The sequence below is a fragment of the Didymella exigua genome, assembly GCF_010094145.1.
Source record: "Didymella exigua CBS 183.55 unplaced genomic scaffold M421scaffold_5, whole genome shotgun sequence".
In the NCBI taxonomy this organism is placed as follows: domain Eukaryota; kingdom Fungi; phylum Ascomycota; class Dothideomycetes; order Pleosporales; family Didymellaceae; genus Didymella; species Didymella exigua.
Window position 1 is genome coordinate 657,211 of NW_022984779.1, and position 26,004 is coordinate 683,214.

General features: G+C 53.4%; 11 protein-coding genes across 11 annotated transcripts; 5 read left to right on the plus strand and 6 right to left on the minus strand.

Moving 5' to 3' along the window:
* Positions 1-269: 269 nt before the first annotated feature.
* On the minus strand, positions 270-2,247 carry M421DRAFT_417504 (gamma-glutamyl phosphate reductase GPR). The gene is made up of 2 exons (XM_033591489.1): positions 1,717-2,247; positions 270-1,628 (listed from the first exon to the last, which is right to left on the minus strand). The coding sequence occupies exons 1-2, from the start codon at positions 2,015-2,017 to the stop codon at positions 508-510; spliced, it is 1,422 nt and encodes a 473-aa protein (XP_033451991.1). The 5' UTR covers positions 2,018-2,247; the 3' UTR covers positions 270-507.
* Positions 2,248-2,815: 568 nt separating this feature from the next.
* On the plus strand, positions 2,816-4,065 carry M421DRAFT_48782 (glycoside hydrolase family 16 protein; the record flags this gene model as incomplete). Its single annotated transcript, XM_033594756.1, has 2 exons — positions 2,816-3,865; positions 3,928-4,065. Coding segments are annotated over 2 exons (1,188 nt in total), but the record flags the coding sequence as incomplete, so codon positions are not given.
* A 561-nt stretch (positions 4,066-4,626) lies between these two features.
* On the minus strand, positions 4,627-6,296 carry M421DRAFT_98850 (glycoside hydrolase family 5 protein; the record flags this gene model as incomplete). The annotated part of the gene is made up of 4 exons (XM_033598667.1): positions 4,627-5,313; positions 5,374-5,779; positions 6,004-6,061; positions 6,230-6,296. The coding sequence occupies 4 exons, from the start codon at positions 6,294-6,296 to the stop codon at positions 4,627-4,629; spliced, it is 1,218 nt and encodes a 405-aa protein (XP_033451993.1).
* Positions 6,297-6,970: 674 nt separating this feature from the next.
* Positions 6,971-8,399, minus strand: M421DRAFT_56086 (RNA-binding domain-containing protein; the record flags this gene model as incomplete). The annotated part of the gene is made up of 3 exons (XM_033595363.1): positions 6,971-8,089; positions 8,136-8,299; positions 8,363-8,399. The coding sequence occupies 3 exons, from the start codon at positions 8,397-8,399 to the stop codon at positions 6,971-6,973; spliced, it is 1,320 nt and encodes a 439-aa protein (XP_033451994.1).
* Positions 8,400-9,610: 1,211 nt separating this feature from the next.
* On the minus strand, positions 9,611-10,254 carry M421DRAFT_319887 (uncharacterized protein). The gene is made up of 2 exons (XM_033589279.1): positions 9,993-10,254; positions 9,611-9,924 (listed from the first exon to the last, which is right to left on the minus strand). Exons 1-2 carry the CDS (start codon positions 10,028-10,030, stop codon positions 9,660-9,662), a joined length of 303 nt encoding a protein of 100 aa, XP_033451995.1. The 5' UTR covers positions 10,031-10,254; the 3' UTR covers positions 9,611-9,659.
* Positions 10,255-10,344: 90 nt separating this feature from the next.
* M421DRAFT_319939 (TBC1 domain family member 22A) lies at positions 10,345-12,691 on the plus strand. The gene is made up of 5 exons (XM_033589280.1): positions 10,345-10,459; positions 10,521-10,622; positions 10,678-10,779; positions 10,827-12,192; positions 12,240-12,691. Exons 2-5 carry the CDS (start codon positions 10,588-10,590, stop codon positions 12,495-12,497), a joined length of 1,761 nt encoding a protein of 586 aa, XP_033451996.1. The 5' UTR covers positions 10,345-10,459; positions 10,521-10,587; the 3' UTR covers positions 12,498-12,691.
* Positions 12,692-12,885: 194 nt separating this feature from the next.
* M421DRAFT_98834 (uncharacterized protein) lies at positions 12,886-14,006 on the plus strand (the record flags this gene model as incomplete). Its single annotated transcript, XM_033598666.1, has 3 exons — positions 12,886-13,634; positions 13,680-13,911; positions 13,959-14,006. 3 exons carry the CDS (start codon positions 12,886-12,888, stop codon positions 14,004-14,006), a joined length of 1,029 nt encoding a protein of 342 aa, XP_033451997.1.
* A 1,649-nt stretch (positions 14,007-15,655) lies between these two features.
* On the minus strand, positions 15,656-17,865 carry M421DRAFT_417508 (glycoside hydrolase family 128 protein). The gene has a single exon (XM_033591490.1). The coding sequence runs from the start codon at positions 17,534-17,536 to the stop codon at positions 16,115-16,117; it is 1,422 nt and encodes a 473-aa protein (XP_033451998.1). The 5' UTR covers positions 17,537-17,865; the 3' UTR covers positions 15,656-16,114.
* A 2,292-nt stretch (positions 17,866-20,157) lies between these two features.
* Positions 20,158-22,727, minus strand: M421DRAFT_2387 (Cullin-domain-containing protein; the record flags this gene model as incomplete). Its single annotated transcript, XM_033588469.1, has 3 exons — positions 20,158-20,332; positions 20,381-22,275; positions 22,332-22,727. 3 exons carry the CDS (start codon positions 22,725-22,727, stop codon positions 20,158-20,160), a joined length of 2,466 nt encoding a protein of 821 aa, XP_033451999.1.
* A 456-nt stretch (positions 22,728-23,183) lies between these two features.
* On the plus strand, positions 23,184-24,378 carry M421DRAFT_417510 (DNL zinc finger domain-containing protein). Its single transcript, XM_033591491.1, has 2 exons — positions 23,184-23,662; positions 23,709-24,378. The coding sequence occupies exons 1-2, from the start codon at positions 23,258-23,260 to the stop codon at positions 23,922-23,924; spliced, it is 621 nt and encodes a 206-aa protein (XP_033452000.1). The 5' UTR covers positions 23,184-23,257; the 3' UTR covers positions 23,925-24,378.
* Positions 24,379-25,084: 706 nt separating this feature from the next.
* Positions 25,085-25,688, plus strand: M421DRAFT_417512 (uncharacterized protein). Its single transcript, XM_033591492.1, has one exon. The coding sequence runs from the start codon at positions 25,268-25,270 to the stop codon at positions 25,541-25,543; it is 276 nt and encodes a 91-aa protein (XP_033452001.1). The 5' UTR covers positions 25,085-25,267; the 3' UTR covers positions 25,544-25,688.
* The last annotated feature ends 316 nt before the right edge of the window (positions 25,689-26,004 follow it).

Consider the following 26,004-nt stretch of genomic DNA (forward strand, 5'->3'; position numbering starts at 1 on the left):
GTGTCCACCCTTGGTTCAAGCCCTGATTCAGCAGCCTTGTCTCCAACTGTGCAACATGGCAGGATCAGCCAACGGGCTCAATGCGGGCCGACCGACACACGGCAGACGCGTGTTACAGCGGGTACCGCCGAGATGTAAGGGCTGCCAAACGGTCGCTGATCATGTGGTCAGGGCTGTGTACAAGGACGATGGCGATTGAGACATTGGTACGCGAGCATCTGTGTGGAGAGCGAAGAAGACAGATTTCGATCACCGAGGGTAGTGGTTTGATTGCTGGGCGGCCGCGGAGGAGCTGTGTGGTGTCGAAGGCGCGAGTCAGGGCGAGAGAGGCCTTGTACGTGCGAAAGCGGTGGGTCATGGTAGGTCGGTATGGTCTGAGGGTCCTGAGATGAGTGTGTAGGTGCATTATTGCGTAATTAACTTCTACATTGCTCTAGACTTTTGGTGACACGGTGTTTGTACGATAACGAGGTTTTTCAATGACCCCGCTACCTGCTTTCCATCTGTCTACTGCTGTGCCTTACTCGCTCGAAACTTCTTCAACAGATCCCTCTCCTCGCCGTTTTGGGCAACACTTTCATTGTCACCAACGGGCAGCTTCTGGTGCTTCCACTGCTTTCCACCCGCGCCGTACTCGGTGCTGACCTGCGCATCGCCTACAATCACCCACTTGTAGATACACAGGCCCTCCAATCCGACGGGTCCGCGTGAGTGAATCTTGTTTGTCGAAATTCCGACTTCTGTGCCGAAGCCATAGCGCTGGCCATCAGCCATGCGGGTAGAAGTGTTCCAATACACTGATGAAGAATCAATGGCAGCCATGAATGAGCGTGCAGTGAACTCGTCGTTGGTGAGAATGGCATCTGTGTGGTGCGAGCCGTGTGCGTTGATGTGCGAGATTGCTTCGGCGACAGAGGGAACGGTCTTGATGGCGATGGTATAGTCGAGGAACTCAGTGTCGAAGTCTTCTGGTCCAGCGATCTGTAGTAAAGCAGACGAGTGCGAGTCGAGCTTGCTCTGGAGAGCGGACAGAGACGCTGGGTCGCAGCGAAGTGACACTCCCTTCTTGAGGAGAGCATCAGCAACGACAGGCAGCGATGTGCAGAGTGCAGACTCTTCGACGATGAGCTGCTCGGTCGCATTGCAGCCGGCCGGGTATGAGCACTTTGCGTCGACAACAATCTTTGCTGCCTTCTCGGCGGGATAGTCGTTGGTGAGGTATGTCGAGCAGATACCATCTGCGTGACCCAGAACCGGGATAGCGGTAGAGTCCTTGACATAGCGGACAAGCTTGTTTCCGCCGCGAGGAATGCACAGGTCAATGTAAGTGTCTAGCCTGAGAAGATCTGCGATAACATCGTGAGTCTGGACGAGCTGCAGACAACTTGAGGGGACTGCCGTAGACGCCAGAGCCTTAGAGATGATGGCCGCAATAGCTGCGAAGCTGTTGCTAGATTCTCTTCCTCCCTTCAAAATTGCTGCGTTTCCAGACTTGATCGCTAGTGCGGAGATATTGGCGATGACCTCAGGGCGAGCCTCGAAGATGATCAAAAGCACGCCAATGGGACATGTGATCCTCGACAGAGTAAGATTATCATCGAGCAGCGTCTTTGCAGTCGTCTTGTTGACTGTAAGGTGTCAGTTTATGCAGCTAAAGACCAATTGGTGTTCCGCAATCAACGGCGATTCCGTTGAAGCTTGAGTGATTGAACATACTCGGGTCTTCCAGTTCCACCACATCGAGGATGCCCTGAAGCATGTCCTCATACTTCCCCGGCTTTCCCAGATCCAATCTCTTAACCAGACTTGTGCTTAGTGTCCCACCAGCTGCAGCCTTGTTTGCGGCCTCCAGGTCCTTCGCATTGGCTGACAGGACATCCTCCTTGCCGTCTGCTAGCGCCTTGTGGATTGCAGTCAATGCGGCATTGCGCTCCTCGGTCTTCAGGACAGCAAGTGTTCTTGAGCCTTCTCTAGCCGACTGAGCGATAGCTAGCGGTGTTGCGTTTGTGAGAGACATGGCCGTGTGATGTTACTTCAGATGGTTTTGGCGATGAGACCTCGTACTACGATAGTTTGTATGTAGTGCCCGCGTGACTCAGAAATGCCGAACAAGGAGGATTGAATCCTTCAAACTCGACGTATGCAGGGTCTCCGGCTGATGGCACTATTGACGATCTAGAAGCAAATCATGTGCAGGTGCAGCAGTGTCCAAATTTAGTCGGCACGCAAAGTCTCGAAGAATTTGGTAGGTTTTGTGGTGGAGGTGGCGCACTCCTGCCACACAATTGGCACGATTGGCATGCGCCACGCTGACCACCCACCTACATGATTCCCGTATGCCTTCCACATCCTGCCTAATGACTGGAAGCGCCTGATTCCAGGCTTTTCGAACAGCAACGGCGTCATACTTTGTTCCTGCCATTACTCGTGTTCGCTGGCCAGCTGCTGCTATGGTGCCCAAAGGTGGCTGGTCCCAACCACCTCCCAGCCCTCGCATCCATGCACTGCGCAGAGTGCCGCGCCCTTAGGCCTTGATTATCGACTAACACGTAGGTCACAGCTGTAGGATGGCTGGCAGTAATCTTGTCAGCATATATCAGCCGGCCTACAGGGCCTGTCACAAGCATTACACCATTCACTATCCACTTCTCGATCGCTGGTATCATTAGCACTACTATCTATTCTTCACTTACACAATCCGCAGCACGCGCTCGCTATCTCGACATCACTTCATCAGTTGCCCGATACATCTGTGCTACATCTACTACGCGGCAGCTTTTGTTGGCATCGATCATTTACACATAACACAACCGACATGCGCTCTACGATACGAGCTCTTGCGGCGCTCGCCTCGGCAGCGTGCCTCATTGCCCCCTCCACCGCACAAACATACACCAATTGTAATCCTACAGTACGGACAGATTGCCCGGCTGATTCCGCGCTCGCTCGTACCGTCAACATCGAACTCAGCTCCGAATCCAACAGCTTCACACCCCAGTCGAGCCCCACATATGGCAAGGACGGCGTCTCGTTCACCATTTCTAAGTCTGGCGATGCGCCTCAACTTACATCGAAGTGGTACATCATGTTTGGCAAAGTCGACGTTGTCCTGAAGGCGGCACCCGGTGCAGGCATAGTTAGCAGCTTTGTCATGCAGTCTGACACGCTTGACGAGATTGATTGGGAGTGGCTCGGTTCAGATCCGGATGAGGTTCAGACCAACTACTTCGGCAAGGGCCAAACCACCTCGTATAACCGTGGTGCGTTCCATGCCGACGCTGGCAGTCAATCTGGTTTCAAGACATATACCATTGAGTGGACACCCGAGCAGATCGTCTGGCAGATTGACGGCAAGACTGTCCGTACTCTCGAGCCTGCCAACGCTGAGAATCAGTACCCCCAGACGCCTATGCAGATCAAGTTTGGGGCTTGGGCTGGTGGTGACCCAAGCAACGCCGCCGGAACTATCGAGTGGGCTAGAGGTCCTACCGACTACACCAAGGGACCTTTCACCATGACTGTCAAGTCCCTCAAGGTCCAGGACTACTCTACTGGAAGTCAGTATTCTTACAGCGACACCAGCGGAACATGGCAGTCGATCAAATCCAACGGCGGTACAATCTACTCCGGTGGAGATAAGCCGCTCAACAGCGACTCGCCCCAGATCACTGCGACTGCCACTGGCGCTCCCCTCCCTTTCACCCCTTCAAGGACCTCTTCGGATTACGAGCGACCGAGCGTGTATCCCTGGATCCCAGGTACATCCTCAGCTACTCCTGAGCCTACCTTTGGTAACTACCCCGGGCTTCCGAGCGGGTGGACTGTCTCTGATTCAGGCAAAGTACTCCCACCCAGCTCAGCTCCTGTCAGTAAGCCTAGTGTGCACCCTCCAAAACTTCTAATCGTCATGCTAACAATAAGCTACAGCAATCCCCTCTCGCTTCCTCTACGGCATCGCCTGCAGTTTCGCAATCGGCATCTTCTGGAGATTCTAGGCCCTTGATCTGGACTGGCTACGATGACCGCGGCTTCACTACCATATACACTTCCTACCCCGTCACTACCCAAGCTCCCGTCACCCAGCTTTCTGCCACTGAAGCCGCTGCGCAGCCCACTACCACCGCCAAAGGCAGCGTCGATCTAGCTTTGGAGAACAGTGCGGCTGAGACTGCTCCTCCCGTCCCGAAGGCCAATCTTGGGTATGGCATGAACGCGTTGATTCCCTCCATGATGTGGTTCGGCGCTGCCATCATTCTTGCTACGGAAGGAAGCTTTATTTTTAGGAGTCTGTGAAGCATTTTGTAGCGTGGTGTCTTTTCTTTTCAGCTGTTGGCATCATAGCGTTGGCGTCTGGGTTTATTAGGTTCAAGATCAAGATATGCTTTTGGCTCAAGAGTCGCCCGCATTTGAAAGGGGGTTTTGTGTACAAGCCTTGGTTAGAAGCGGAAGCGGCACCGAAGCGTAGGTAGAAGAGGCTCCCTCACGGGACTAATGGTCGATGATCATGTAAAGATATGAGAACCGAGCACTGTCTCAGTAAATAATACAACCGCACGATGTACATGACTGCAATCGTTTCACTCCAGTTGCATTTTCAATTATCGAACGAATCCTTAGTGACAAGTCTCAGCACTTCGCAAGCTCCTCAAGCTTCCCAAAATCCTTAGGAATAATGCCCGCCTCAACTGCTGCCTGGTAACTCCACCGCCAATCTCCACCCAACTCGGTCTTCCAACTCCAAAACACCCATCCCTTCTGCTTCTCATACGCCCGCACCTGCGCCGCCCACCACCGCGTATACCAATCATGGTTCTTCTCATTGAGAGGCGAAAACTCATCACTCCATTCCTTCTCCTGCTTGATCGCCAGACTCCACTCACCGACAACGAGCGACTTCTTGCCGACAGGAGATGGGAATGTGTCACTGCACGACGCATTCATGTAGTCCTTCTTTGTGACAGGAACGTTGCTGTACGTCAGATAGCGGTGATTGTCAAACCCCAGACCATGCGCGCCCTTGGGCATATTTCGACGCGGGTTTCCGGCGCCCCAGGTTGAGTCCATCATTTGGACTGTCAGGGCGTGCGATTTGGGTATCTTGAGATCGGCTTCGACTGAGCGGATTGTGGAGTACGCGTTCGGGTAGAAGTTGGATACTAAGGTGTCGTGGTTGGACTCTGGCTCGTTGAGCACTTCGAGCATGAAGGTGCTGCTGTAGCACGTGTGGGTGTGGATGCGCTCTGTTATGTTGCGCAGGAAGGTGTAGGCGCGGGCGTAGTTTGCAAGAGTGTAGAATCTTGTGTCGTCGGTTGTCTGGGAAGAGGGGTCAGTATAGTTGAGCATGGAACGGCTGATTAAGGGTAATGGACTCACATGGCCTGTGAACGCGTTGTTCGGAACCTGCACGCCTGGCCCTCCATGGAGGTCGATGATCACACTGATGTTCCGTGAAGCAGCCAGTTCAGCGACTTTGTCAAGATACCTCATCCCTCCTTTCGGCCACTTTTCATCAGGGATAATTGTCTCTTCCACAAACCAGTGACCAATAGGGATACGCACTGTGTTGAGCCCATAGTCCTTCATCTTGTCAAAATCATCAGCGGTGATGAAGGTATTCCAGTATTTCTGGAAGACGGTATCTGCCTTTTCCTGTCCGAGTGAAGCCACACAGTCCCATTCTGACTTTGCGTCGCCGCAGCCCATCGACTTCCATGTGGCGCTGGACATCCATGGTTCAACGATAAAGAGGGATCCGAGATTCACGCCGCGAATCTTGTGTCTGGGTGGGGCTGCGAGGCTTGTTGTGACCGCAACCAGCAGTATGAAGGTTAAGGGGGGTCTGGCCATGTCGGACAATGGGAAATGTGGCAGTCAGTGAAGGGTGCCCGGCCTCAAAGGGTGACAACGTAAGTCAAAGAGGTGTTCAATTCGTCTAATAGCTGTCAAAGATTCCAATAAGAGTGTGTAAACGTGGAGGTTACAGGTGAATGGTGGTGTACGGACTGCTTGTGCGGGGATGAAGTCCGGTTGAGCGCCTTGCTTACACTGCGACACACCGCACCTTCACTTGAGCGTTTCGAGAAGAGTCTTGTAGCAGTACAATGTAGGCGGTGGATCTGACTGCTGCTTCTTTTGACAGTTCCTTATGGACGCGTATTCGATACAGGTTGTCGCTGACAATAAACATGTCCTGTATGGCTCTGGTGAGGCCGTGAGGACAGACACTGACAAAGAATAAGCCTATTGAGTAATCGAACGGCATAGATGAGATCATAAGTGGCATCGAAGAAGCACATGCGCGGTCAAGGCTGTGGCGGGCTCCCATGTGAGAGCTGGTTGCGAATTGACGCTCTACACATTGCCTTGGCGCCAAAGAAGGCACCATGGCACTGGCATGTCGATCAGTTGATCGAGCAGAGCAAGGAAGAGGCAACCGCAAAATCAATGGCTTCAAATCTGTCATGTGCGTGTCGTTAGCTAAGGGCGAAACAAGTGGCTTATGTGCGACCGGAATGTGAATGGTAAGGTCTTCTTGCATGTAATTACTAGTATCTTACAAATCGCATAAACATCTCCTTTGAGACCGGGCTCAATATAGCTATGGCGGTCGAGTAGACGTTTTTGAATAAACCTGCAGGTGCCGCCGAAGTAAACGACGTGAACGTGCAATTAAGACAGGTCGCAGAAGGGGTCAGAGCTCGAAAAGAAAGTGTCGAACCACGAAATAGATCACGAGTCCGTGCCTCTTGCTGGTGACAGATGATGTCGGCGCACATACCAGAGACCTTTCCACCCATGACGAAACTGGTGCTCGCGCCGTGCCTGATCGAACTCGGCTGCGCACGACCGCTGCTCCACTGACCATTGAGTTTGCATATTTCGCCGGCGAATCCTTGTCACTACAGAATTCTCAGCGAACCACATTGCCGCCGGTACGTCGAACCCCCCTTCGAAGATTAGCTTGCGGACTCTACGCGCGACCGCCGCCGTAGGGCTGGTGTCGGAAGTTGTTGGTTCTACCACCGCCGCGATAGTTGGCACCAGGCTTGCCGGCGTTCTTGGGGCCCGTAGGCGCGTTGATCGGTGCGGCGCTGGGGCCGGTAGGGGGCTGCGAGGAGCCTTGACGTTGGCGATTGTTGTTCTGGTGCTTGAAGCCACCGCGGCCGCCACCAGGGCCAGATGGGACATTAGGCTGAGGGGCATCGTCGTACATGCCTTCCCAGCTCGTGGGTCCTCCCTGACCTCCATATCCACCTGACTGCTGCTGGCGCCGGGCTTGCTGTTGCTCGTATTTTTGTTGTTCGAAGGCTAGTTGTTCTTGAGCTGTGTACGCTGGACGGGAGCCGCCCATCATACCTTGTTCGTTGCCGCCATTGAAGCCGCCACCTTGCTGCATCATCTGCTGCTGTTGCATTTGCTGCATTTGCTGCATCTGCATTGGGTTCATGCCACCTTGCATGTTCTGCGGATTCGGACTGCCGGTACCGCGGTTCATGCCGCCTCCCATCATGCCCTGCATCTGCTGCATTTGTTGCATCTGCTGCATTTGCATCGGGTTCATACCTCCCATGCCGCCCATACCAGCCGGCATGCCACCGCCAGTAGCAAGCTGTTGTTGCATCTGCTGAAAATATTGTTGCATGCGCTGCCAGTACTGTGCCATCATGGCAGGTGTCATACCGGCGTTGCCGCCTTGTTGTTGCTGGTTGTTCTGGTTATCGTAGCCTCCATTACCATTACCTCCATCGCGGTTGCCAAACTTGTTGTTGCGGCCGAACTTCTTGTCGTCCTCGCCGTCTCGCATGTTGCCTCGTGGCTGAGCGCGCTTGACCTCGATGGGCTTGCCTAGGATCTGGAGCGGTTGTTTCAGTGTTGCGTCTACTGCTGCATCGCCATCGAAGGTAACAAAACCGAAGCCACGGGGCCGGCCTGTCTCTTTGTCCATCATGAGTGTGGCATCGACGACACGACCGAACTGCTTGAAGAAATTCGTAAAGTCCTCCTCGGTTGCTTCTTGGCTGACACCACCAACGAAGATCTTGCTGGTTCGCTCCTGTTCTTCCCTGGGGATAGCCCTCTTAGGGTCGATCTATCTGACGTTAGTCTGCCTCTCTTAGCGGTCGGCACTGACATACAATTTTACCGTCGAGGTAGTGCTCTTTCACCATGACGGTGTTGACGCATTTGGGGTCTCTGAAGGTAAGGAAACCAAATCCTCGCGAGCGGCCAGTCGCAGAGTCGCGCATGACCGTGCATTCGCTGACCTCACCAAACTGTGTGAAGTAATTCTTGAGAGAGTCTAGTGATGGTCAGCAAATTGGTTCCTGAAGCCAGGTTTAGAGACGAAGAGTGTCGCGCATACCTTCTGTTGTCTCCCAGTTGAGACCACCGATAAACATCTTGCTACCACATTGTTAGTCATTGCCTGGTCAGTCGCAGTTATGAAGCAATAAGCAGGCTAAGCGCATCAAGGGTGAAGAGCTTCATGGATCGGCCAATTGGTCGAAGGTATAGTCGTTGATCTCCAGGACCTGGCTTCATCATTGTTGTTGTCGTCTGGTCTCGACACGCGTTCCGTTCGTAGTCTGTCCTGAGGTCAAGCACAGACTTGAGCACAAAGCGTGAGTACGACAAACAACTCCCAACAATCGATGCAGGCAATAGAGGATGGCTTGTCCTGGATGGTATTGACCCGAATGAGCAATGATCGAGTGGAAGGTGGTCGAGCGTGCATGGTTGAGCGCCGGTAGCTTAGCAATCTACCGCTAGTGTCCCAGAATGAACGGCGTGGGTTGTAGTCGTCACGAGGTTCGATGCTGACCTCTTTGATCTTCGGTGTTGTGACATTTGTCCTTCTTGCACATGACACTTGTAGAACGTCGTCGAATGCCAATCGCGGGTTGCGGCAGATACGAGGGTCGTTAAGCGAGGGTGGTGTCTGCGCCGCACCATGGCCAGCATGTCGAGCTCGTCGGGTATGCCCAATCAGGCCGGCGCGGAATGCATTCCAAGTACTGGGGTCTACCACGCGTGCAGCAAGTAGAGGCAGCCTGTCCTGTAATAGGCACAGTGTGTTCGGTTGAAGCGTCTGTGTTCTGCTACGGAGTCGGGCGCTGACGTCTGAAACAGAACATCGCGCAGCTCGACGGACTATCCTCAGCTTGCGTTGTTGGTACGCGCTATCAAGTACCTAGGTATTTATCGACAAGTGGCGCTGCCAAAATATTCCGGCAAGCTGCGATAGTCCTCGCGTAAGGCGTACTGAGGGGTGGTCTGAGTATAGCATAGCCGTCGACTATCCACGTCCCAGCTCATCCCCACAACCTTAATCGCGATGTTGTTGCCAGCCTTCACGAGGCGCACAAATCGCGAGCTTCTGGGGTGCAAAGCCCTTGTCCTCTTCCACTTCGATGCCAAACTCAAGCAATCTCAGTGTGGTTGCAACATGTGCCCGACAAGGTTCGATACGGCTCACGAGACCTTCGCACTCCTATGCTGGATCTTATCGAGCCTTTTGCAGTCCAGGATTGCTGGTCTCGGCTGTCCATCCAGCCTGCTGTGAGCGAGGAAACCATTGGTGATGATGCTTTTCGGCTTCCAAGGAAGCCCTTCCTACCTTACGATGCGCCCGAGTGGACATGAAAATACAAACACAAGACTTACCCATCCTCCTTCACGTTGATAGGACCGTAGTCATTATCGTTGTTCTGGTCGTTGCCATATGACTGGTTACCACCGTTATTGAACGCAGGCCCGTCCATGTTGGTGTCACCTCCCGTCGCGGCGGGTTCTTGCCATGACGGCGCAGCGTCTTGCGGTGCATCGTATGTCGAGGCATTTTGAGGCTCTGTCTTTACTTCCGATTCGGCCTTGAGTGGTGCGGCTGCTGCCGGTGTCGGCTTCGATGCTGGCTCATCGTCGTAGCTGGGTCGGTGTTAGCAGACACTCGACTGGTGCCGGCGACGGGACGTTCCGCGCAGAATATAACATACAGATCGTCGAAAAGGTCCTCCTCCTGGTAGTCGGCCATAGTGATGGTGCGGTGACGGTTGGCTGAGTGAAAAGAATAGGAAGAAGTCGCGTGCAGGGAGCCCTGTACTCGACCTGTTGGCACTAGAGGGGGAGTGAGTGGAAGAAAAGGGATCAAGCAAGCGATGGCTGCACAGCAATTGCTCGGTGAGTGTGGGCAGGATCGAGTGTCACGGCGCAAAGCTTGAGATGTGCAGAAGAGCTTGCGACAGGGTGAGGTGACGGGGCATGTGCGCTAAGCCGCAACCGTAGCAAGCGCACCTCTTGAGGGCAGAAAGCGGCCGCGCACGGCTCACCGCCTGCCTCCGGACTGCACGAACACGGTAGCTCGGCGGTGACCTCAAGGGCAGACAGCACCAGGCGGGGTGAGCGTGATGCCCCAGACGAGACATATTCGCACCCTCCAGCCAGGATGAAGAAGCAACAGCAGGTGAGAATCACTGTGCTTATCGGTCGTCCCTGCTAGAATATTGCTAACCCTCTCTGCGCAGGAAATGGTCCAGGTCGGTTCGTGCACTTCCACTTGGCCGCAGGCATCATAGCATCAAGGTAGCTAACATGTCGGTTTGCTGCCAACAGACCGCTCTGCGTAGGTTGCCAGTACCCCCCGGCGCATCGTGCACACGGTCGCTGACACAATGTCCGCAGTTCGAATTCTCCTTTCTACAACACTTCGAATACCTCCACACAAAGCAGGAAAATAGTCGGCGCATCATACTCGCATGCTGACTTGCTAAACTTCAATACCCTGTATGGTTTTCATGCGCCATGTTCGACGCATCAGCTGACTGGGGTAGGAACATCTCTGGGTCTAATTCACGACCTCGCACGCCGCCCTCTGCTGGACACAGCCGTGAGTCAAGCGCTGCACCGCAACGAAGTAGCAGCAACATCTCACCACGACCTACGCGCGAGACCTACACTAGCTTTCTGCGCCAGTCCAACACCGACTGGGGCGCCGACGACGACGAAGATGGTGACATCATGTTTGAGGACGATGAGGACGAGTTTGGCCTTCCCAGCATAGCAAACGCGCGGAGGAAGGGTCGGCGGAAAGAACCAGTAAAGGGGGAAGATCTAGGAGGGACATTTGCCCACACCAGGAATGGGTTGGGCTCAGCAGGCTCGACAGCATGGCGAAGCATTGACAGCGGCGACATTGCTGAGGAGCGAGGCATCCCTAGCTACCCCACTGCGAAGAAGATCGAAGGAAAGATACTGCGACCGCAGTATCAGGAAATCTTGCGCGACCCAGCGAATTCTATGCACCTCATCGAACACCCCTCCGTACCACCCAATGCTACTGCCAAGCAGATTGAAGAGTACTCAGCCCGAACGACTCGCATAAACAAGTTCAAGAGGATACTGCAAGCAAGCACCATCTCTCTGTCAGATCTGCGCGACTCAGCATGGTCAGGGGTGCCGTCTGAGATCCGCGCAATGACATGGCAGGTCCTGTTGGGTTACCTTCCCACAAGCAGCGAAAGACGAGTGGCAACGCTGGAGCGCAAGAGGAAGGAATACCTGGAAGGCGTTCGGCAAGCCTTTGAGAAGGGTACCTCAGGTAGCACCGGCGCCGTTGCTGCTGGAATAGCGGGTGCCTCTTCATTTCCATCGACTATTCGTGGCCGAGGACGAGGACTAGATGAGGCTATATGGCATCAAATCAGCATCGACGTACCGCGGACGAACCCTCACCTCGAGCTATACAGTTACGAGGCGACACAAAGATCACTAGAAAGGATATTGTACGTCTGGGCAATACGACATCCTGCCTCGGGCTACGTTCAGGGCATTAACGACCTTGTCACACCATTTTGGCAGGTCTTTCTCGGCGCCTACATCTCGGATCCTGACATCGAATCTGGCATGGATCCTGGACAGCTCCCTAAACAGGTTCTCGATGCAGTCGAAGCAGATTCATTTTGGTGTTTAACGAAGCTTCTTGACGGGATACAAGACAACTACATCGCACATCAACCAGGGATCCAGCGGCAAGTGGCAAGTCTGCGAGATCTGACCACGCGCATCGATGATGGCTTGGCGAAACATCTGCAGAACGAAGGCGTTGAGTTCATACAATTCAGCTTCCGCTGGATGAACTGTCTGCTGATGCGCGAGATTTCCGTCAAGAACACCATCCGGATGTGGGATACATACCTGGTGCGTTCCCTCGTGCTTCCCTGCAATATTCTACTGACGTGTCTTAGGCTGAGGAAGACGGATTCTCCTCCTTCCACCTTTATGTCTGTGCAGCATTCCTCGTCAAGTGGTCACATCAGCTGCGGAAGATGGATTTCCAGGAAGTTATGATGTTCCTGCAATCGCTGCCAACCAAGCAATGGACTGAAAAGGACATCGAGCTGCTACTGAGCGAAGCTTTCATATGGCAGAGCCTTTTCAAAGGGAGTGGTGCGCACTTGAAGAACACGAGCTCGAGAGGAGTTGGCATGGGTCCTGACTTCTAGGAAACGTTGGTGATGTTGCAAACGCCGAGATGACCGATTTGTATGTGATCGCTAATATACTGCATAATGATCACAACGATAAGAACGTCTTATGCTTTCCACAACCGACTCGGCATGTCACCGACCGATGGTATGCATCACTTCTGCCGGATATTGCTTGTTAAAGCCGGGTATCATCTTCGGGGAGCGGAGGGGCCCCGCCGCTTAATGCGCTACCCCTCCAACCTCAGGGACGTCAGTGGCTAGCTTCACGATCTGCAACACCACTCGTATACATAAACACGTTGTGACACGTTGCCACTCGACTGTATACACTTCTTGACACGCCCCAGAATCCAAGCCACTGCCAAACGCAAACATCAACCAACCTGTTATCACAGCCAGCACCATGGAGCAACCAGGCCGGCCTCCATTTGACGAACTTCCTCTGGACAAGGAAGGCCCACCGGGCAACGCATGGGGACTCTACGGTTTCGATGACGAGCTGGGGGCGCTCAACATGATAACGCCCGCGACGGTCAAAGCCGCAGCCCAAGAAATTCAAACCGGCGACCGCGTCTCCCTAGACTGGCTCCTGAACCTGCCTTCGCACCCGTCCTTCGGCCGTCCCCCGTTCGGCTGGCGCATGGAAAACCGCACGTATCCCGATGGCACTAAGCGCACTATCAACGACGATCATCTGGATATCAATACCCAGAGCAGCTCCCAGTGGGACGGCTTCAGACATTACGGGTACCAGCAGGCCGCGCGCTACTATGGCGGGAGGACGCAGCAGGACGTTGAAAACTCAGACATCATTGGTATCGATAAGATCGCGCATTCGGGCGGTATCACGGCGCGCGCTGTCATTCTGGATTATCCGAGGTGGCTGGCTAAGCAGGGCAGGGATGGAATCAATGCGTTGTCGAGTCATGCGATTACGGCGAAGGAGTTGAAGGCGATGCTTAAGGAGGCGGGTGTTGAGGCGAGGGATGGCGATTTGTTGCTTGTCAGGACGGGGTTCACGGAGCAGTATGGGAAGCTGGGTGAAGAGGAGAGGAAGGCGCTGGCGAATAAGCCGCCGGCGTTTGCGGGCGTGGAGAGCTCAAAGGAGACCGTGAAGTGGATTTGGGAGAGTGGGTTTGTGGCTGTTGCTGGGTAGGTTGTCTTCTTGCTTGACCGGCGTGGTTCTGATGAGCTTAGGGATGCGCCTTCGTTTGAGATGTCACCTCTAGTTGGCGACCACAACAAGCCCGGAGGAATCTGGAAGGGTGAGGAGTGGGAAGGTGACATGCAGGGTGGCGGTCTTGTGCATCAGTGGCTGCTCGCTGGATGGGGCGTCATGATCGGCGAGATGTGGGATCTGGAGAGACTTTGTGAGAAAGCAGAGGAGTTGGGACGGTGGACCTGCTTCGTTAGTAGTGTCCCACTCAAGGTAAGTGCCCGTGTAATGTCAACGAAATGTGGTTAACAGAAACGTAGGTACCAGGCGGTGTTGCGAGCCCGCCAAATGCGGTCGCGATATTCTAGATTGTGACAGTAGCTTCAGCTGGACACGCACGAGATGTCGAGCCTCAAGCAAGTGTAGACAAAGGTGATGGGCGCACGCACACTGACATGAGAATCCTTGCTTTTCTTCACATTACATGTGAGTAGTCGGACACATCCTCACTGCTTGCATTACTCGTGTTGCTCCCATGCTCCCGTTATCTGCTTCCTCTGACTGCCTTGAGCTCACTTCTGCTACCCTGCCACCCTGCCACCCGGTCAAAGTGCGGTCAAATACCTCTCCTCAACCACTTCTGCATCTGCGCGTGTGCTTTCGCAGGTTTAGTTCGTCAGTCCGCAGTGAGAGCGCTCTCGATGCCATGGGTCCTAGGTCGATTCGCCATCTTCCCATTTCCGCCCATAGGCATTGGGAAGAATCGGAACTTTTTGGCAGCAAGGGAAAGCGTTCGATTGCCCAGCCATTCCTCTCCTCGCTTAATTGGCATCCGTTGGTCTGGATCATCGTTGCTAAATTGCGCAGCGATGCTGAAGCCCGAGAATGGTTGAGGCTGCTCGCCTCTCAGTCTCCGCGCAATATCCATGAACACAATGCGCTACAAAGAACGCAGGTACGATGGGTTTCAGGTCTTGGATAGGGTGGCCAACCCGGTGGGTCGTATTTGACACGTCGTTTGTGGTTCTGAAGGCACATCCAGTCGGGGACCGACAATATCTCAAGGGGGCCGCGAAGTGCTCTTTGATCGCTATAACTAGTCGACAACTGATTTATGAATTCAGATGCGGTGCAGTTAGCCGGATATGTGAAGCCGCGTCCGGAGCAGAAACATGGCGGGGCTATCTTGCTTTAACCAACTTGCAACCGACCAAACTTTTCGTAATCAACAGATCAGTGCCAACCGCTCCATTGATAAAAGGTGTCACGTCCACACAGCCTCCTCAGCCTCCCAGGTGAGCTTCCTAACCTCATCTACGAATACGCGCTGACTTGGTCCGGTACTCTCTATGTTCTCGACAGTGCAACACTGCAAGAGTATAAGCCCACTTTCCACGACATCGAACTGCAAGACACTGCAACTACCGAGCTCAACCAACTGCAATATATCACTCGTCAGCTGTACGAAGAGACGGACGGGTTGGAACTCAAGTTCGACTCACTCTATTTCCAACGAGACGCACGTGGCATTCGTCCGTGTAGTGCCCAATTAGTGAGCTTCCTGCAGCAGATTTCGCGGAGGATCCTCCCTTGGCTGTCCAAAATCACCATTGGCGAGTTTTTCGAGTATGGCGGAGGATGCTTTTTATACGACAGCGCTGCAACTATTGCGCTATTGGACCAAATTGCCAATATGTGGTATCCCAGCGGCCGCTCCATCACATTCTTGAACTGCCGATACAGGGTGGTGAAAGCTTCCATGAACTCTTGGAGTGGTGTGGTATTGTAAGCGTGTTCTACCCGTGCCTGAATCGACTTAACGTACTCCACGACTTCGACCACGATCTTCCAGCTGATAGCCAGGCAGGCCGCAGGGAATCACGTCGTCGTTGAGAGAGACTAGCTCTTTCGATAACATGGCGTTCTACCTACTCATCTTAGAGAGTTCCACCGCGGTCGCCTTGTCTGGGGACTGTTGAAGTCCTTCGAGCCACGACGCGGATGTCCTTCGTGGTGTCTTGGGTGTTCGCCCCTTTGCGAGTCGCGATTGCCGCGCTTGCGGCATTCAAAATTTGATGTGATAGTGACAAGACCTCAAATCGTCAAAACTTTCGGACAGATCTTGAACGGTCTTAGGGGGCTTGGTCGTCTTAGCGCTGGTGCAGTTGCCCAGACCTTCTCTTACGGTACGTTTGATGAGGAGCCTCAGCCTAGTCGCTGCTGTAATGATCACGAGCCTCGAGGCTGAAGATCAGCCTTGCCGAATTGTCAGTCACACGACATAGAATATGCACAGAGAGATGAGAAGATAGGCAGTTTGTATGCGTTTGCATCATTCTTCCTATCCAAATTCGCTACACCAAGCCCCCTCAGATACAGTGGACAATAGAAGTTAAAAAATAAACACAACCCAAAATAATGTGGGTATATCATTCATTTACAGTCGAACCAGAAACGCCCTTGATCTTGCTACTCTTTACGAGGAGCCCGCATAGACCTGACCAACAGCCGAAAGACCGCTAGCAGTGTTGAGCTGGTTCTCGCCGGTGCCGACCATGAACCACGAGTAACCCTGGACCTTGTCGGAGGAGTCGCAGTAAGCCATGGCGTCCTTGAGGAAGGAAGCAGCCTGCGCCTCGGTGGCAGAGCCGGGGTTGAGACCGAACTCGGTGATCCAGACGGGCTTGCCGTAGTTGGCGGCAGCCTTCTCGACCTGCGCCTTGAAGCGGTCGATGGTAGCCTCCTCGTAGATGTCGTAGAAGTGGATGTTGGTGGCGTGGACGATAGCATCAGAGCAGATCTCGTGGAAGGTATCGAGCCAACTAAGACCCTGGCCGGTCGTGCCGCTGTTTGACACGCTGGGACCGAGGATGGTGACATCGGGGTGAGCAGAGGCGATAGGGTTCATGTACTCCTTCCAGGCAGAGCAAGCAGCCTCGGGGGTGAGGTTGGCCTGCGCAGCGATGTCGGGCTCGTTGAAACCCATGACAGCCTTGGAGCCGGCCTTAACAGCCGTGTCGACGTTGGCCAACCAAGCCTCAGCGGTGGAGTCAGAGACCTTGTGCATCATGGGGATGAAAGGAGCGCCGACATCCTTGCTCTCGGTTTGAGCCCAGTTGTAGGCGAAACCGAAGTTGGAGCCGAAGGTAGCGCAGAGTTCACCATCGTTGTAGGCAAGACCACGCTTGGTTCCGCTGTAGGTGGGAGTGCCCGAGGATGTGGGGGCGGCGGAAGAAGAAGCAGCAGTGGAGGAGGGAACTGCTGAGCTGTACTCCTTCTGCGCGATTGAGGTGATGGCGGGGAGGGAGGCAGAAGGGGTGTAGACCTCGTACTCAGAAGCCTTGCTGGAAGCTATAACAGGCATGGAGCTGTACGCAGCGGGAGCAGAGGATGTAGCAACAGCAGGCTTGGAGGAAGTGGGCTTCTCAGCAGCAGGGGTCGAGGAGATGACAGCATAGCTGGACTCGCCGGCCTTGGAGGGAACAACGACCTTGGAGGAGGGGACGCCAGGGGTGACGGTGACGGTGGCCTTCTCGGTGGCAGTGACGGTGACGGTAGCGGGACCGCACTGGTTGCTGGCAGGCTTGGAAGAGATGTCAGCGACGACGGCGGACTGAGCAGCAGGAGTTCCGTAGATGGTGGAGTAGATGGTTCTGGTGGAGGTGGTGGTGATGTCAACGGTGGAGGTCTTGCCAGGCTCGTAAGAATCGTAAGAAGCAGTGCCGGCAGGAACCTGAACAGAAGTGCTGTTGTAGTTGCCGGACCATCCGCCAGTGGGGTAGGGCTTTCCAGTGCCAGCAGCGGGCTTAGAATGGAACTTGGAGTGAGCACCGTAGGAAGGGTGAGCGGCGGCGGCGCCGATGAGAGCCAAAAGGCTGATCTTGGTCATGGAAGACATATTGAGGTAGACAGGGTATCTTGTGCGTTGTAGAACAGGCGACTTCGTGAAGAGTACAGGGAACGAGCCGACCAGGGCTGAAGCCGTATCGCAATGAATGTGGTGTTCGAAGGAACGTGGGGAGCGGATGCTCGTAGGGAAAGATTGCGACAGCTCTGGTGGGAGTTTGGAACGTTGTGGGCGAGATGGGGGTACGGGGTGGCCTCAGTTCATATACGAAAACGGGGAGAGCGGATCCCTCCATGGCTAGGGTAGGGCCTGGAAGGCTTCCACACAGCGACAGCAGAGCGCTCTCGCAAACAAACTTTTCCAGTCCCGGTCGCACCAAGGATGGCCTGCATTCAGCTGGCGGCTGCCGGCGAGGGGCAAGCGTCAAGGAGCCTGTGTCGTGGAAATGAGCACTCCAGCCAATCGCAGTTAGCATGCAGCCTAAGATATCGGCGGCACACCTGCAAAAGTGTGACTGATGCTGGTCGGTGATCGGCCTGACAAAAGCTTGACTTGTCGAGCGGGGCCATGGTGGCGCTGCCTCATTTGACGCCGTCGAGCGCCATCGTTTCGACCATTCAGGAACCCGCACACCCGTCAGGAACAGCCGTCAGGGGGACGAAGCCAAAAGCAATCAGCGGCATGCGTTCGCACGTCATCCACATTGACATGTCGGCGGTGAAGGTAGATGTCATTCTTGTGAGGATCAGGATTGCTCGTAACATGAACATCATCTCGCTCGGCCACCGTCAGCCGTCCCATACTGCACCATTGAGGGTCGTCCCACAGCAGGACAGGCATGGCACCATCTCTCGCTGGCCCCGGAGCTCCATCCACTCTCGTTCGGCATGGATGTTGTTGCTGGCATCGCGCGCTTGGCGACCCCAGCGGCGTCTTCATTTCCTGTGCGTGTGATCGACTCGGCGATTTATTGTCTGCTGAAATAGAGAGACGACATTTGTGCACCTCATTGCGCTGCTAGCAGTTGCATTAGGTATGCCACGTTGTTCATCCATGAAGGTGAAAGGAGTTAAAGGCGAGGCTACGTAACGTGCATTATCTGCCATTGCGTTATTGACGCACCGGCGCGGAGTTGCGTGGCATGGCAACACTGAGCCTACGGCACGCGATGGGACGTGAGAACACGAGACTCAATCGCGCACAGCTGGGGGCTGCTGTCTGCAATCGAGCATTGTCTCTGCTCAGCTCGTGTCGCAACGTTCCTATCATATCTGAAATGTGTGATGACAAAGAGCGCTGCGATGACCTGCGAACAAGAGAACACAGCATGTCAAGGATGTCCCTCCATTCTAGCGCCGTGGTCGCGCGGTTCTACGTGTCGGGAGCCGCGTGTTTGAGCAGGCGAGCTGCTGCGAGAACTGCTATGGTGTCGCTGCAGGGGCACTCTATTTCCAAGACTCCCGGTTTTCTAGTCCTTCATGAACACCGTTGTGTTCTCGTGAGCTGAGCATCCAACAGCTCTGCCAACAAGGCATGCGCCAGCTCTCGGTCCGGCTCCCCAGCGCCCGTGGGCCTCCCGGGCGCAACTGCAACGCTCCAACGTCATCAAGATCCACCGCCGTTGCGATCTTGATGCCCGCAGAAGCCTTCTCCACACACACCTCAGATTTGCGCTCGAGAATTGTCTCCCCACAACTCCAGCACCCTCGTCCCGTGGGTTTCCCACATTTCTTATCACGGTTTCTGCCATTGTGATGATCATTGGCTGAGACTCAAGCAGCATTTGGGTAGACGAGCCAATGGGAACCATGAGAAGCGGAAAACTGCAGCTATCAATAAGCGTCGTCTAGTCCTGCATTAGTGTTATGCAAACTTATGCAAGTTTGTGCGCCGTTGCAGCGTTGAACCAATTTTCATTTCTCAACATCGAGGTGACCGATTGCTTGACTTGATGTTGAAAGTCATGTTGGGCAGAAGTCTTTGAGATGTTTGACGGAATCAACTTCGACAGTCGTCTTGCTGGGGAGGCAGATTCTAGAAGATCAATCGAATTGATCAGATGGCGATCACAGTCATCGTGGCGAACATGTGAACCGTGATGATCGATTCTAGAAGTGTGCTTCCGTGAAACGCCAGATTCGGATCGCTAGTGTACCAAAGCATCTATTTGATAGTTGCTAGCTGTCCGAGCCGTATTGTCCTGATGGCTTCACGTGGTGCTGACTTCAGTGCTGCTCTACTTACCGCTGTTTCTTGCCATATTGAGGCCTTTCAAGACGGCTGTGTATGGACACTCTGGTCGCCACCGTAGAGGTCATCTCCGTTTGGTTCGTGTCAAAGCAAAGATAGTTCTGCGTTCTGTTAGTGTCGGTTTCGAAACACCCGCTGACATTGCGACACTCGTGATGAACTGGCAGATCTAGTTCACGGCCAGTGCTCGAGGTCGAAACGAGGAGGCGCGACGAACAGCTGGGGTGATCTTTTTCGACGTGTTTTCGATTCGATAATCTCCAGATTCGGGACTTGATGCTATGCCACCAGATACTCTGTAGACACCTGTATGTCCCAGGTCGTAGACATCTTCCTTACGCCGTGCCATGCGAACCGCCAGGGGAATCTGCCCAAACGCAATGTTCGCCAAACGCCTATGCTACAACGCCTGATCACCAGGTCTATGCAAGATATCGATATGAGTCTACCTTTGCTCCATCAATGCGCTCAAGGTACTCCCGCTCGATGAGCGACTCTATACGTTTCTTCACCATATTGACTTCGGGCTTGAACTGACTAGCCAGCTGGCTGAGAGTCTCGAGAATAAGCTGCTGATGTGAAAGCTCTTTGCGTTGCCTGATCCAGTTAGTAGGGATCAGATGAGCATAGATATGAAATACATACTTCATGATTCGAACAACAGCAGCCTCGATACAGAACTGTCGCGAATCGTCATTCTTTTTCTCGGTCTCTCGTCGTTCTCGGTCGCTCTCGACCTTGTTGCCGCTGCTGATCACTCCGACCTTGATCTTGACGAATTTGCCGTTGAAGCCCTCATTGAAGAAGAACTTATCAGTAGGCTTGACGTCCTTGGACATGGGCTCCTTGGTTAAAATACGTGTCTTTGGTGCAACAGCCAGCGACTGTAGATTCCGGATAAGATCAGGCGCTGGAATGTTCGTCTGCGCCTGGATCTCCTCGAAGGTCATATGTTGATTGGCAGGCAAGTCGTTGAACAAGAGCAGAATGACCATGCCGTAAGTAGGTACGTTGAGTTCGTGGCGACGCTCCTTGAACGAACCATCCTTCTGCTGCACTTTCTTAAAGCTAGCTCGAATGTCCGCTGATCCCATGTTGGCAAGCCAGGTAAGCTGTCGTCCAGAGTGCTTTTCATTGTAGTACTTCTCGAAACCACGCTTCACCTTCTCCACAGCAGTAGGAAAGTTGCACCGTGGCCGTCCTTCGCCATCCTCGACGGAGCCGCCAATGGTTTCGAGTGACCACGTCATGCTGGTAAGCACATTGATATTTAGGTCGATGCGCTTCGGATCCTTCTCGCCGAGACCCTCAACATGTTTCTTGAAGCCTGCGGTGAGTTCCTCGGAGATGGTCATGTCCTTGAACATTGCTTCCAACTTTAGTGTGAAGTTGTTTCCAAGCTCGATCTTCATCTTTGAGATCATCTGCTTCTCGACCTCGTTGCTGATTGACTTGTTCATCAACAAGCGCCTGCAGAGATGCTTTTTGTAGTAGCGTTCGAACAAGTCCTTATCTTGGACATATCGCAGCAGAATGATGGCCTTCTCCAGGACGGCGTCAATCTCCATCTCTGTCTTGCCCTTGATGCCTTTCTTCATGTTCTCGTCGATGAAGAGCGAAATGTACTCGGAGGAGCGTGGGAATGTTGGCGAGTTGATGAATTCGGCAAAGCTCCTGGTCACCGCCTGCTGTAAGAGGGCGTCTGCTTCAAATGAGTCGCGCCAGATACGGTCAAACTTGTCCTTCAGCGTGAGCACATCCTCCACCCACTTGATAGCGGCGACTGTCTGCTGGTTGATGGCCTTCTCCTGTGTAACCTTCTTATTCTTGTCCGCTGGGTCGGCTGCCGCTGCGGGTACAGGCGCAGGAGTCGCTTGTGATGCGGCAATGGCGTCGTTGTTGACGTCTGTACCCATACCGACGATGCGCTTCTGGATTGCTCGCGTGAGCTCCAATTTCTTCTCGTCCACCCGCCTGTTCAGATCGTATACGAGATTCAGCTCCTCCATTCGGTCGTTCTCAATCATGAACCGTACTCCGCTCTCCATCTCCACGAGCTCGTGGATGCGGTTCTTGATCAGCTCATCCTCAACGACCTTTTGAATCTTCGATCCTGTGCTCTCCAGAAGCGTCTGCTTGCATCGCTCATCCTCCTCGTAGATTCTCCTTCGAGCGTACCTGCAGTATGCACCGGCATCAGAGTCGCGCAACAGCAGCTCTGACTCGCTCTTGTAAAATTCCCTGCTAGTATCCAGATACTCCCGCTCGAACGAGACGTTGTACAGACGTTGCTCTTCTGACTCGGTCTCCTCTTCGTGAAGCCCCTCCAGCATCCAAACACATGACTTGATGAGGTGCTTATCGATGACATCGCCATCGCGCTCCATTTGAATTTGGTCGAGGATGACGTGATTCAGTAGGTCGAGGAGGAGCCGCGCATCGTGTTCGGAGACAAGTGATCGCAGTATCTCGTCTCGGAAGAGGACCATAGCGGCATTGAAAATCGACGGTCGGCGGTGGTCTGCGCAATACACTCTGTCCTGAAAGGCCATTGTTAGTCCTCACACTACCGGGTAGTACCCAAATTGTAACTCACCATGTACATGAGCACATCTGCCAACATGCTCATACAGACCTGGTGGTCACCCCATGCCTGTTTCAAGCCCTTGAGGAATTTCTCGCCCGCAACTCGTCGCTCGTTCGCAGTGGTACCGCCCAGACTCTGCACATCCACGAGGAGGTTTGGTGAGAGCAACTGCTGAATGGCCGCGCGAACTTCACTGCTCAGCCATTTGCGCTCAAATTCGTGGACATTCCGGTACAGATCTTCACCCTTCTTTTTCAAAACGATGCGGTAGGCGTGGCGGTAGAGCTCCTCATATGATAGCTTCGAAGCGTTCTTGGTGTGGATCTCGCGGAAGGCAGCTTCGATTGTCGCCCACGTGTTTTCGAAGTCGATCTCGTCGCCGTGCAGACCCTGCTTTCGCGCCATTGTTAGTGGTGATGATCAAGAAAGGCAGACGCGGCTGAGGGTGATGTATAGCTGCCGGGGAAGGTGAATGGAAGATAAACGTACCCTGCGCGGAGGCCGAATTCGCTGTCTACCGCGTCCGGCGATCATATTTCCTGGAAGTGAAAGCTAAGACGAGTGCTCGAGAGGTGTGGACCCTTCGGCTGCGGAGGCGGCGTGGTGGGAAGGCCTTGGTGGCGGGGTCGACGTGCGCGCTGTGGTAGTGAAGGAGGGAGCGACTAGACAGAGCCAAACGGCGGCAGCGACAGCAGTCAAGAACAGCGAACGGGCGATGCGAGGGTACGGTGGTAGTGTTCACGCCTCGCTGTCTTAGCGGGGATGCTCGCGGTTCCCGCATGCAGATGACATCGATGTCCTTGGCGTTCGGCGGCGTTCGGTGGAGACGGTTTTGTCCGCAGCTTCAATTCAAGCTTCATGTTCACGCTCACAAATTAACGCTGCGTTTTGTTCGACGTCCCTTCCTGACTTGCATCGCTCGTATTTCAGCCATCATGTGCTCTTATATGTCTTTGTTGCGCCCATGCGTCCGCACAACTGCACCTCGATTAGCTTGGGCTCGCCCTATTGAACACATTCCTGCCACCTCAAAGCGCCTTATATACACGCCACGAACGTCAATCCTCATCCGCCCCTCGATCGTCGTTGATAGAGCACGCCTTCCTTCTACTGCACGTTTCGAATCTAGCGCATCCACACCGCCGCAGAACACATCGATCCAGGCACCAGAATCGCGACTCGACCGCGATCAAGTGCCTTCCTACGAGCTTACATTTACTTGCAATGTTTGCAAGACTCGTTCGTCGCACAGGCTGTCAAAACAAGGATACCACAAGGGCACTATCTTGATATCATGTCCTGATTGCAAGAACAGGCACTTGATCAGTGACCATCTGAAGGTACATCGAAGGAAGGATCTTGTACCGTATTAGCTAATGAGTTCAGATCTTTTCCGACAAATCTATCACAATCGAAGACTTGATGAAGGAGAAGGGCGGACTTGTCAAGCGCGGCTCTCTGAGCGCAGAGGGCGATGTCGAATTCTGGGACGACGGCTCTTCCACCCCACGCTCTGCGCACTTCCACACCCACGCATCACCAGCGGGCGAAGAACGCCTGACAGACAAGAACCAGCCACCTACAGATACACCAAAAGAGTGAAAACTCTGAATACCCCAGCTGCTGGCCGGCACGATTATACCCTGTACAACACCGATATCTGTAATATATTGGAGCGACAACTGTCCCACGAACGAATAGACTCAAGTTACATCCGGCGGAAATCGTGCAATTGCAGCGTGGTCATTTCCTAACTGATGAGAAGATCTTACCTAGAGCGAAGTCCAGCGGCCAAGCTTCTAAAACCAGAACAAGCCGGCTGCAACAGCAGACTCATTGTAGCCTCCAGAAGACTTAACAGGTTACAAACATAAGACAGACTAACATGGACTACCTCCCATATTCCCAAGAAAGCCGACTTTCTCTGCTACCGTACGGCATGGCTCGATCCACTCACTACGCATTTCGACAAGGACACTTTCGATGTTCGATCGCTTTGTTAGACTGGTTGATTGTTTCGATGAAGACCACCAATATTCCGAGAGGAGCACGCCCCCAGATATCGCGTCTCTCGCTGAAGGACATAGTTACATATGGTCAGGGTAGGCGAATACGGTCAACAGCACTTTAACCTAACGATGTGGCTTGCACAAGGCTCGCGGTGTGTAATAACCATTGGTTAGGCTCACGAGGCACGAACACGCTCGACCTCCTCCAGTCGAGGTACTCTTAAGTATCCGCAGAACGTCTGCTTCAGTGGCTGTAATCTCGACCCTCCCTTCTCTATCGCCGCAATTGCAAATTAAAGATGTCAGCATTGGCTTTCAATCAGTAGGGCGGCATGATCGCTTGTGGCATATTTACAAGATGTGGCTGACATCTGTAGTAGGTCCACGTCTGCTCATCTCAAATTCCACTCGGGTTGGAGTCGGATTGAGAACCATCATTATTACAGCTCACGTCGCGTTTCCATAAGACCACTTCATAGGAGTGCATTGCCTGATAGTCCATCTAACCCGAATTTATAGTAACACTGTTAGATACCTCGAACTCCCAATGTAGCCATTTCAATAATTCTTCACGTGAGTGATCATGTTGTGAGCGTTGTAGTCATTGCACCATACTCAAGCGACTCAAGTTTGCAAGAGAGCAAGACTTGACACAGCAAGGTTAATAAATAATGGCTATGAGTAGATTTGGGGTTATGATAGTGTCATTTGCAGTGGCCTGAATAGCAGCCTGTAACGATGACGACCTCCACACTTCGCTTGTAAACGCGCTGCAAGACCTCCTGTTACGCTGCATCACTTCTGACCGTAAAATCGCGCTTCACGTTAATACTACCTTGTTGCTGAGCATCCAGCGCCGAGATTACCTAGCTTTGCCGCAATGCGTCGAGGCGTCTTATGCACCTATACTTCGCAACACTATAATTCAACGCCACGATGACGCTGGAAGAAGCCCTTGCAGAGTGTGATACTTGTGAAGATGCAGAAGATACTTCCTGGACAGAGATAGCAAAAACGCATAGGGTTGTGCGCTCAACGTTGACGCGAAGATACCAACGCGAGACGCGATCGCGTGAAGAGCAGGCAATTACACAACAGAAGCTCACCCCACAACAAGAGGAGAAGCTTGTGAAGTATATAGAAGAGCTTACTGCTCATCATGTACCCCCTACACGAGAGGTGATTTCAAATTTCGCGTCAGCAGTCGCCTAGGAGTTAGTGGGCAAGAGCTGGGTTACCTCCTTTATTCACAAGCACTCAATCCATCTCATCTCTTAGTACTCAACAGGTATGGACTCAGATTGCCACAACGCCGAGTCCTACAGCAAGTAAAAGCTCTACTTTAACTTGTTACAGGCCAAGATTGCCAAGTTCAATGTTGACGCTGAGCACACGTACAGTATAGATAAGAAGTATAGATAAGAAGTAACGTGGTCCACCACCGAGCGAATCACCCCACCGAGCGAATCACTCTGCCAAGACCACAACGCTTTCTACTATTAATTACAATGGCTCAACAACCTGATCTTGAATTACTTTCCTGTGCAGATAGAGTTATACTTGCTACCCAAGCAATAAAATCTAACGCGTCACTAAGCCAGCGACGCGCTGCTGCTATCTACAGGGTTCCTCAAAGTACACTTAGCCATCAAGGCGCTGGAAGAACCCCACGA